The sequence below is a fragment of the Vicia villosa genome, linkage group LG7 (assembly GCF_029867415.1).
Source record: "Vicia villosa cultivar HV-30 ecotype Madison, WI linkage group LG7, Vvil1.0, whole genome shotgun sequence".
NCBI lineage: Eukaryota > Viridiplantae > Streptophyta > Magnoliopsida > Fabales > Fabaceae > Vicia > Vicia villosa.
The window spans coordinates 107,172,040-107,183,999 of NC_081186.1; the positions used below are offsets into that span (position 1 = coordinate 107,172,040).

Here is an 11,960-nt window from a genome sequence, read left to right on the forward strand (position 1 = left end):
CTCACTGAAGGCAACTGTAGCTTGAACAGAATCTCCATTGATCTTTCTCTTAGGACAATCTCTTTTAAAGTGATCGATTTTCTGAAAATTAAAATATTTTACCTTTGACTTGTCATACCTATTTGATTTGGACATTCCTTTACGCTCACCTCCTCCTCTTGACACATTTAAGCCTTCACCACTATCTCCAAATCTTGCGACTTTGAAAATTAATTGGATTTCACCGCCTTCTGGACTTCATCCAAAGTAATAGTACCTTTCTTACCATAAAGAAGGGCATCCTTAAAGTGCTCAAAGGATCTGGGTAATGAACTCAACAGGAGCAAAGCCTTGTCCTCATCATCAATCTTCACTTCAATATTCTCAAGATCATCGATAATCTTGTGAAATTCTGTAAGTTGTTCCACTATGGATTTGTACTCCACCATTCAAAATGAATAGATTTATTGTTTCAGATACAACCTATGAGCCAAAGACTTAGTCATATACAATGATTCAAATTTTTCCCACATAGAAACCGCAGTTTGCTCCCTGGAGACTTCTCTTAGAAATTTATCCCCGAGGCACAAGATAATGGCACTCCCGGCCTTATCCACCATCTCGGTCTTCTGTATCTGTGTAAGCCCTGCAGGCATCAATGCTTCATTCTTCAAAGCATCGATACATTTCTCTTGAATTAAAATTGCTTGCATCTTAATTTTCCACAACCTGAAGTCGTTGTTACAAAAAATTTCTCGATCTCCCATCTAACCATGGTGCTTACTTCTAAACAATACCTCTTTGCTCCATGCTCACTGCACCACTTGTTGTGAATTACGACAAAATTCAATATTAATTTGTGAGGCAAAGAAATGTAGCTACCAAAATAAATGATCTACAACAATGATAATTCATACACAAATAATATAACAGAATAAGGCGAGAAAAATACGAAGGTTTATTTACCCAGTTCGATCAAATGATTTACTTTGGGGGAGAGAAGAACTCTCTAATTCACTATACTTAGAAAGTTGTTACATGAGATTACAAATGAGTTACAAGAAAATAGCCTTCGTAGTTCCCAAAGAACAAACCCTACTTTCTACCCAAGTGTTTTCCAACCTCTCCAACTCTCAATATAAGAATCACTCAAACACAATGTGTTTACAAGTATTTCCCAATCCCCTTAGATAACTTTAAAGATTTCCCAAAAAACTCTGTCTTTCTAAGTTTTTCCTTGGAATTCCCTAAACCCTTATACTCCCTTGTTTCTATAAGCTCTAAGATTGTCACACTATAATAAGAGAAGAGATACATATTTATAGTAGCCAAAATCCAACAAACCCATAAAAAATTGCAAAACATATCTCCTTAATTGTTATAATAAAATATATTATTATAATCTTATAATATCTCTCAAATATTATAAATATCTAATAATATCTCTTAGACTATTATAAATATATATATATATATATATATATATATATATATATATATATATATATATATATATATATATATATATATATATATATATATATATATATATATATATATATATATATATATATATATATATATATATATATCTTGTAGAATATCATAAATATATATCTTATAATATATTTTTATATTAATTTATATGATCTCCAAATTAATATAAAATATTCTAACATTAATGAATGGATCAATGAACCGAACCGATTGAGTTCGATACTCGTGAACCGCTCGGACCAGATTACATTTTACTTTTTGATTTCTAGTAATCTCGAAATATGTTTTCTTTCTCTACTTCAACAAAGGTTTTAAGGCATATTCCAACATATTTAAAAAAGGTGCGTCTAAATATTGATATTTTTATAGGGTTTCTAGATAAAAATACCTAGACATGCCCAATTTTACATTTAATGTGCTTTGGGGTGTTGTATTATGTGTGCGTTTGAATTTTATAATCCGGATGGTGCGAGATGAGTATTTTCATAAATTCATAAGGTGTGGGAGATATACTTTAAAAAAAACAACACATGCCACAATTTAAATTATTCTTCCATGTTACTTTTCTCCCTAGCAATGATACTTCAAATCAAAGGCGTGTTTAATATCTTATATGTATCAGTGTCTGATATTCGCACAACACTAACACATGTGATCACATTCAATTTATTTATTTTTTCAAATTATTATCAGTGTTCAACATTGTGTTCAGCATCCATGTAAGTGGATTTTGATCTTTCATAAAAATTGTTATATAAGAGCATTGTTGGAATAGGGATTTTTGTTTGCATTTACAAGTCGCATTCTGCCTAATTACAACAGTTCATATATGTTCTTAAGATTGTGCAACAAAAAAATCATTAAGATATTTTATATCTATGACTAAAAAAAGTTTCACAAAATAACAAAAAAATAAAATAGAAAACAAAACAAAATACATAATTCTGAAACATCTACAAATCTTTGTCCTATAACTAAGATACCACTAAAAACTTACCTGTACATGTCCCTAATCTATAACTTCAAACTTTAAAGAGAAAAAATGTATATGCCAACTTACACAAATTGTCACAAAAAGTGGCACAAAACCAATTTTCCACTAAACATAAACCATGTTTGAAATTTCACCTAACAGTTAGGAAACACCTAAGTCAAAAGTATCTTTACTTCCAAAAGTATCTGTTCCATGTTTCCTCCTTGGTTCTTCATTATCATCATACCCTTGAAAAGAATCTCCATATTCATCATCTTCAAAAGAAGGCAAGACCTCTATTGTTCTTGCTTCTTGAACATGATCAACCTCACTTGCTTTAATCTCTTCTATTCTTCTAGTTGCTTCCATCATATCTAATCTCTTTTGAGGATTACTTTCGGTACACGCTGCACCAATGTAAACAAGTTGTTTTATATCGTCTAACGAATTTCTTTTACTCGCGATTTCAGGATCAAGTAGTTCAAACTCCCTTCCTTCGGAAACCGCTGATGCCACCCATTGTACTAGATCGGTTCCGCCTTTACCATTGCTAAGATATTGTGAAGGATATTTTCCAGTGATTATTTCGAGTATGACTACGCCGAGACAGTATACGTCACAACGAGGCGAAATTTGATTGTGTTGTGAGGCTTCTGGTGCTCTATAAGCAAATAATGTGTTTGCAAAATTTGAAGGGTTTACTAGATGGATGAAACCATAGTCCATAAGTAATGGTTCATAATCTGGTCCAAGTAGAACATTGCTTGATTTGAGATTTCCATGTGGTAGATCACAAGAAGAGAGTTTTGTATGAAGATATTGCATTCCTTTTGCAATTCCTTGTACAATTTTTAAACGTGTGTTCCAATCTAGTTCTGTATGAGATGGTCCTTTATCACCTGCAATTAGTACATATTACATAAGATTCTATAAAACGCGCTAATAGCAAAAGCGTTAATCATAGTCGTCTAAATTTTTTGGAGGTTCTGTATAGGTTATCCGAAGTTTAACCATAACAAAACAATTAGAGGTCATATTTAACAATGATTTAACTGTGACAATTTTTTATGAGACCCTATTTAACCACAGTTTTACTATTAAAAATTTTGAGCTTTATGCGGTATGTCGCCTAGCACGCTCTCAAAAACAGCACTGGCGTTTATCATATAACCTCATATTTATACGCTATAAACTATTTTCATAAGCTATTGTAGAGATATGAAAATAATTTATAGACATGTCATAAATAATCTACTAAGCACATATAGATAGAAAGACACCAAATATGACATGTCGATGTTGATAGTATATTTAAAAGATGAATAATTTGAATGTAATCGCATGTGTTTATGTCATGTCTGTATCAGACACTGGCACGTGTTAGACACGAGACACACTTTTGTTCAGAGATGTCAATGCTACAAAGTAAATTGGCATGTGTCGAGTGATGTCAGTGTCATACATTGACATATACCAGACACTATATACACTTTTGTTTAGAGATGTCGGTGTTAAATAGTAAACAATTAAAGCTTATTATGAAAATCTTACCATGCAGCAAATAGAGTAGACTTCCTCTAGGAACATACTCAGAGATAACCAACTTCTCATCTTTTCTATAATGATAAGCCAAAGGTGTCAAAAGATTCCAATGGTGTAACCTTGATAGAATTTTCATCTCAGCTTCAAAACCATCTTTTCCCAAAGAATTCAACTCTCTAGTCCTTTTCACAACCACAGCAACACCATTAGACATAACAGCTTTATAAGAAGATCCAAACCCTCCATTTCCAAGAACCTCAGCAGAAGCTTTCATCAAATCAGGCATACCAAACACACCCTTCTCCTCATTCATCATCACAAGCTCACCTATCCCTCTACTTCCATGTGATGAACTCCTTCTACTACTAGATGATGCTTTTTTCATCGAACCTGTATCTCTTTTCACATGACTATTACTAATATCATTACTACAAATACTATTACTACTCACTTGAACCTCAAAACTTCCACCACAATCATTCACACTTTCCTGTCCATTTTTCTCGCCGATTTCGCTCGATTTGTCCTTCTCTTTCTTTTTTCTTGCTCTCACAATCAAAAATATAGCCAGTGCAATTAGTGCTGCACATGTCACAACAATACCAATAATCTGCAATGATCTATGCTTACTCTGATCTGGCACACTCACATAAACATGATTGCTATTAGTGTTGTTGAGTTGTGTAATATTATTAATATCTTGTGCATTAACAGGTTTTGGTTTTGGTTTTTTCTGCATCGTTGTTTGTCCACATATTGTACCGAATTTCTCGCCGCATAAACCAGCATTACCTAAGAAAGAACTCTCATTGAATCTCAACAAACTTTCTGGAACTTCACCTTCCAAATTATTGTTTGAAGCATTAAATATCACCAATGCAGGATTATTCAAATTCGGAATGGTACCGCTAAACTGATTATTTTCAAGATGTAATTCGACGAGTGAAGGAACCTCGGCCAATGATAAAGGAACCTCACCTGTGAATTCATTATCAGATAAATAAACTTTCTTCAATGAATTCATTCTTAGAAAATATTCCTTAGGAATATGTCCTGAGAATTTGTTTCTCGACAAATATATCGCTTTTAGGTAACCGATTCGATTCAATTCTGGTATCGAACCTTCGAAAGAATTATCATTAAGACTAATAGTTCTTAGACCTCTGAGTTCAAGCAATGCATCAACATCAATTTTTCCGAATAGTCCCATTCCACCGAGGCGAAGACCGGTTACTAACCCGTTGTAACATATTACGCCTTCCCATTGTTCGTCTTCGGCGCAAGGCAAAGTGTTGGCAATCCAATTATTAAGAGCAACAGAATTGGTGAAAGAGTTTTTTAGACTCAATAATGCTTCTGCTTCTGTCATGGAACTTGTAATGGAAAATTTGATGATGATATTGAAGATCAAGATGAAGAATGATGGATGGAGGATTGTTGGAGCTATGGCCATGATTTTGATGAAATTTTGGTGATTATGATGAAGGTAACAATGGAATGTGGTTGTGGTTTTTTTTTGGTCATTGGTAAATTTGTGCTATTTTTTTGTTTTTGTTTTTTTTGTTAAGTTTTTTTGTGACCCTTTGCATGCATGCATGCATGAGGTGTGGTTTCTCTTGTGATAGTGAAAATTAAGATAGCCTCACAATGAGAGAACCCTTGGTTTTTGGGGGAGAGAGAATTGGATTTTGAGGTTGAACAAGTTAATAGGAATTAAAGATTGTTATAATCGTTTGGTGATAATTTAATTATAATATATTATGTATGCATTTAACTAGTTTTGCATATTTATATTTATGTATCAATTATCATATTCAAAATAAGCAAAGAGCCATGGACCAAAATTAAATTCATTTTATAAATTTATTTTAAATTATATTTCTTAGGCATCCACATATTGTTGAAGAATTGGGTCGCGAGAGTATGCTTCTTTTAATATTTCAAATTCGAATTCCTTTAAATAATAATAATTTATATATTGAATTAAATTCTAAGTCTAGCCTTTAATTGGGGCCTCAAAAGTAAACAGTGAATTGATTCTCTAAATTACTCGGTTCTAATTAATTAAAATAAAATAAAAATTATTTTAAATTATGATCAAATATATTTACTTAATTTTATCTTTAATCAATCATCTATGTTGTAATTACTATGCTTGAATGTATTTTTTAATAGAAGTCTTATGAACTATTTAATATAATTACCTCACAAAAATAGCAATTGAAAAAAATTAAAAGAAACCTATATATCATTGAAAAAGGTGTAAACTTGATCGCATACATTGGGGGAGAATATGAATTTGAATGCTCTAGAAGAGTGGTCGAATAGAATGTTCCTAAAAAGATCAATTTAAAAAATATTGGATTTTCAAAATTGGAGTTTTATAAAATTGTTCGGCGTAGCAGAATTTCGTACAATATATGTGATTGGAATGATTGTGTCGTATACATTTATACTCAAAAACAAAATGAACGAAAGATGAACAAGACAAAAAACAATACCTCAATTAAAATATATTTATTTTACATGTGATTTGTAAATCGAAGTTACTCGATTGATTAAGAAATCTGTTGGATAAAGATTTGTTCAACCCCTTAAATGGTTTTGATGATAACAAAGTATTTAAAGAACAATAGGGTTTTGCTAATAGTTGTTCAAGTGTTCTTAATCAAAAGACATTAACCTTTAAATAAATAAAAATAAACACCTTGAAGAATCATCAAGAGAGATGCAAAGCTCTTTTGAGTCAGAAGGATCAAAACCAATATTTCATGCTCTGGAGAAGTCGGACTCAAGTCTCTTACATGTTGTGCTAAAGCTTAATTGGAAATCTAAAGACCAACAATATCTGAAGTTTGGAGTCATTTGAAGCAAGTAGGCATTGTCATAGGAAATGACTCTGTAACTTCTGAACAAGCCTCATCAACGGTTTTGAAATCTCTGCTTCAAAGGATTATTGTCTATATCAAGTCAACAATGCTAAAAGGAATTCATCCAGACTAGTTATGATCAAGACTCTAATAAAGGCAAGCTCATACTAGGTTCTGAAGGCATACTTTAACTTTTGATCAAGCTTTAACTAATTCTATAAGAATTCTCTTATTCAGATAAGTATAGAAGATAACAATGTCTCTACTCAAGATTCAACAAACGTCTACAAGAAGTCTCCTGTCAAAAGTTATCTTAAAAGGATCTCGTGACAAACGTACAAGTACTTTATGTCTATTTAAGAAAGTAACGTTGTCAGGATCCCATCTCTTTAGTTGTTCTACTAACTCTACTTTGCTCTTCTCAACGTCTTTATGCTAGTTGTGATTAGACTTCACTTTACGTGTTCTAGCTAAAGACTTACAAGTGCTACTTGTACTTTGGAAATATCAACCTTCAACGGCTACTTACACTGTGAGTAGTTTCAATCCTTAACCACTACTTGTATTGTAAGTGGTTTCAATCTTCAACGGATCTACTTTTAGGTTCTATGAATGAAGAAGAAAATTGAAGAAGAAGACATGCGTGTGTAAGACTGTATACACAAGAATTTGATACTATAACACACCATCAGAGTTGAGAGATAAAATGTGTCACGCAGAGAGCACAATTTAGAGTAACACACAAAAGAAGAAGAAATCTAACCAGAAAGGATTATTGTGTGTTAAGAGAGTAGAGCAAGACATATTCACATGTAACTAAGAGAGTTAAAAGAAAGAACATGTGAATATGATCTGCATATCAACAGAACATCAAGGCATAACAAATGAAGACTATTTGTGCGAAGAAGAAGAAGAGAAAAAGAATGATGAAAGCATTCTACTACACTTGAGAGCTACTCAACTTATAGCATGATCCAAGTGTAAAACCTTTGTGAATATGCTTATCCCGGAGCAAACAATCTAACGCAAATGTTAACAGATTCTCTTGATAAGAGAATTTGGAATCTAGCATTCATGCTAGAGCATGAGTATTTTTTCAGTTTGATTGAGCAAGAATTCTTGAACTGATGTTTAGGCAAGGAATTTTGTTGTTCAAGGACTTGAGCAGAAGTCCTAAACAGGTTGTTTGAGCAAGGAAGTCTTGATCAGGTAGATTGAGCAGAATTTTCAAACAGCTGGTTTGGGCAAGGAAATCTCGATCAGTGAAATTGAGCAGAAGTCTTGGATAGTGATGTTTCGGCATGAAGTCTCTTGCTTGAGGGCTTAAGCAGAAATTCTTGAACATGTAATTTCGGTATAGAAGTTTTTTGCCTGCGTGCTTGAGCAATGAAGTCTCTTTCTAGTTTGATTGAGCAAATTGTAATCTGAATTATTATAGTAAAAATTTCTTGTGCTAAAAGGGGACTGAACTACTCTCAGTTTTGGAGGAACCAAATTATATTGTGTGTCTCTTTATTTACTTCTGCATTTAATTATTTTGTTATGCACAAAACTCTGAAGTCAGACTCTGGTCTGACTTAGTTCTTCTTGATACAAAGTTTGATATTATCTACTCAGTTCTAAGTTAAAATTCGGGCGTTTAGATTACAGATATCCTAAAGGATGTAAAGACAACTTTTTCCAAACACACACATTGACAAGGTATAAAAGTGTTGTGCATAAACTTTAAAGAACATAAGTAATTGTTCACTCAATTAGGTATCAACAATACCTACTCTAGGGGCTATCAAGTCAGGGATAAGTCTATTATGATAGTATCAATTCAAATTACTATACAAACAACCTCCTGTTCACACATAAACAACCTTGGGTTTACTGACTTCTCACTTAATCACTACCCGTGATAACTTCTACCTAAGACTCACCTAGGTATGAGGCCCTCCTCAAATCCCCCTCAAAACAATTATAAATAAGTTCCACAAAATAATAGTTTTCATGCTTGCTATTTATATCAATCTTCTAGACTAGATTTGGGCTTCAAATCGCTGCAAGACACTCCAGAAAATCTTCCACAATCTTCTCCATGAAGATAGGGCTAGAAATATTAGATTCCTAAATATTCTCCATCTTTAGTAACTAATCAAATATCTTGAAAACAGAGACAATATCTTATCCCTTAAATCAAGCACCATATTGGATTGCATAATATTGCAAAATATTTTGCACCTGTACATCAACCAACTTCAACAGATCCAGTTGTACCATAACATACGCGATGTCAAATGGAACCTGCATAGGACACCTTTCTTGACATCTTCTTCAGTTGAAGTGAATGGAACATTTTGTTCAACATGTTCCTATAAGTTAGTTTCACCAAACATAATGCCATCAAAATACATAAACAACTTATCAATCCAGTGTCTGAAAATAAATCAAACACACAAACAATTCTCATCCCTGTAGAGAATACACATCAGCAGTTCCACGATTAGTGATGCAACAGAAAAGAACAAACATGCAACACATGTTAGTTGTCCAGTGGAATCTTCACACACTAGTTGAGAGATATACTTTCCCAACCAGCCAGTATGATGTCAAAACAATGTGTCTAACATCCCTACTCAAATGCTAATCCAGCTCTTCTTCAACATGTAAAGGATCTGCCCTTTTTTAGCATATATGTACAATGCTAAACACATCCTGGGACAACACCATCAAGTTGCACTGAAATTCCAAGATCAAACGGATACCCTTGATGATAACAGGATATTTGAACCCTTACTGAAGTTGCTCTTGTCTCGTTGGGAGAGAGACAATGACATGTACTTTCTGCTTTCCCTTTAGTGATTAATTGTTGCTCAGTCAATAATTGTTATAATTCCTCACACAGACAAACGCCCAGTTTGCTTCTTAATTGTTCAAATTGAACTGCATCCAAAGCCTTCGTAAAAATATTAGCAAGTTGATTTTTTCGTTTTTACATGCTCAAGATTTATGACTTTGTCTTCAATAAGGTCTCTAATGAAATGATGCCTGATGTCAATGTGTTTAGTTATACTGTTTTGAATAGGATTCTTGGAGATATTTATAGTACTCGGATTATCGAAGAACAATGTCATAACATCTTGTGTGATATTGTATTCTGACAATATTTGCTTCATCCACACAAGTTGAGAGCAACTGCTACCTGTTGCTATATACTCAACTTCAACTATAGAAAGAGATACACAATTATGCTTCTTGCTGAACCATGTAATCAAATTGTTTTCTAGAAAGAAACGTCCACCAGAGGTACTCGTTCTGTCATCAGCACATCCAGCCCAATTAGCATCGCAATAACCCAATAACTTAGTGTTTGAGTTATGTGAGTATAGTATTGTAAGTACGAAGTGCGCCTAAGAGGGGGTGAATTAGGACCAATAAAAATTCTTGTTTTTAGAGGCGAGTATGTTCTTAATTTTCTAGTTTGGTTAAGTGTTTAGAAGGCAATAAAATGCAGAAAGATAAAGGACACAACGATTTTACTATTGTTGGTAACTTGTACAATACAAAACAAAACACCAAGAACAATCTTCTTGGACCAAGGACAATCCTCTTGGATTTTACATTAAGTTCACTAAGATAACAATCCTCTCAAAGTGACTTTCTTGCTTCCAACAATCCTGGACAACAAGATACAACAAACAATCTTATTTTCAACAATCCTGAAAAATAAGATATGAATATAACAAGAACGTTTTGAATAGAGATTTGTATAACAATAATCACTTTGAGTGATGTATCAATTAAATTGATCTTTCCTTCCAATAACAATAATTCACAAGTACTTCAAGTAATAGATTGCTCAAGTATTTTCTGGTTTGAATAATATCAAAGTGTGCAGAAAATATCTTGAATAAAGGTTGAAGAGTGACAATATGAATTCTGAAAAATTTCTATAAGTTTGATTGAAAAAGGTAATTTGTGATTTGAAATTATTTGTATTTATATGTGCATCACACCCTTTTGAAACATGGCAAAAGAATGAAGAAATACCATGAACAAATGTCAAGTTGAAATGAAATGGTTCCATGAAGTAGTGCATGAAAGGGTGTTGAAAAAGCTACTGGTTTTTCAGATTCGTACAGGGTGCAATCGATTGCATAAAAACAGAAATTGATTGCACAAGGGCCAACGGCTATATATTTTTTTCAAAAAGTTTCAGTGAGCAATCGATTGCACCAATACAACAATAGATTGCACTAATAAGACAAAAAACTGCTAAGTGTTTCTAGGTAATATTTTTGAAAAAGCTTCAGTGAGCAATCGATTGCACCATAGTAGTAATCGATTGCATGGTAAGACATAGAAAAATTTTGGCTAGTGGAAGAGGGAGCAATCAATTGATTGAAGTGTGCAATTGATTACATATAGTAAAAAATGGAATTTTTGCCTAAGTTTTTTGTGTTATGGTTATGGCAAAGGTATGTAATCATTTTTGATGTTTTGAGCAACTAAGACTTAGGTATTTTGTGAGAGTTATTGTTATACCTTCTTTTTTATGCTTGAACCATAGTCTTGACTAAAATGCTTTATGTTTGAATAACATATTTGCCTTCTTGATACTAAGAGATTTGTCTTCATCAAAACAAAACCCTTCATTGAGAAGCTTGAGTTTACAAGTATTCCATAGTTGTACGTACCATTCACATACTTTAGAATCCTTTTGACTTGACTGAGATGACTTACTTTAGGTTCTGCTTGATATCTAGCGCATACTCCAACAGCAAGAGTAATGTATGACCTACTTGCAGTAAGATGGAGAGGGCTACCAATCATGCTTCTATACAGACTTTGATCAACATCAACCCTCTTTTCATCCTTGGATAGCTTCAAGTGTGTAAGAACAGAAGTTTGTTTATGACTGGAATTCTCCAATCCAAACTTCTTCATAATATTCTTTGCATATTTTTCTTGACAAAAATAATAGAACCTTCCATCTACTTGATTTGTAACCCAAGAAAGTAGGTTAATTCACCAACCAAGCTCATCTCAAATTCAGATTGCATCTGCTTGACAAAATGTTGGACCATCTAATCTAACATCCCACCAAAAACAAT

The 11,960-nt window shown here is 33.0% G+C and overlaps 1 protein-coding gene across 1 annotated transcript; it reads right to left on the minus strand.

Annotated features, from left to right (window-relative positions):
- Positions 1-2,420: 2,420 nt before the first annotated feature.
- Positions 2,421-5,600, minus strand: LOC131618207 (pollen receptor-like kinase 3). The gene is made up of 2 exons (XM_058889473.1): positions 4,001-5,600; positions 2,421-3,348 (listed from the first exon to the last, which is right to left on the minus strand). Exons 1-2 carry the CDS (start codon positions 5,442-5,444, stop codon positions 2,612-2,614), a joined length of 2,181 nt encoding a protein of 726 aa, XP_058745456.1. The 5' UTR covers positions 5,445-5,600; the 3' UTR covers positions 2,421-2,611.
- Positions 5,601-11,960: the final 6,360 nt, after the last annotated feature.

Coding starts and splice junctions, on each gene's coding strand:
- LOC131618207 (XM_058889473.1), bottom strand. CDS start 5,444: ATGGCCATAGCTCCAACAATCCTCCATCCATCATTCTTCATCTTGATC. Junction 3,349..4,000: donor TCTACTCTATTTGCTGCATG/GTAAGATTTTCA, acceptor TACTAATTGCAG/GTGATAAAGGACCATCTCAT.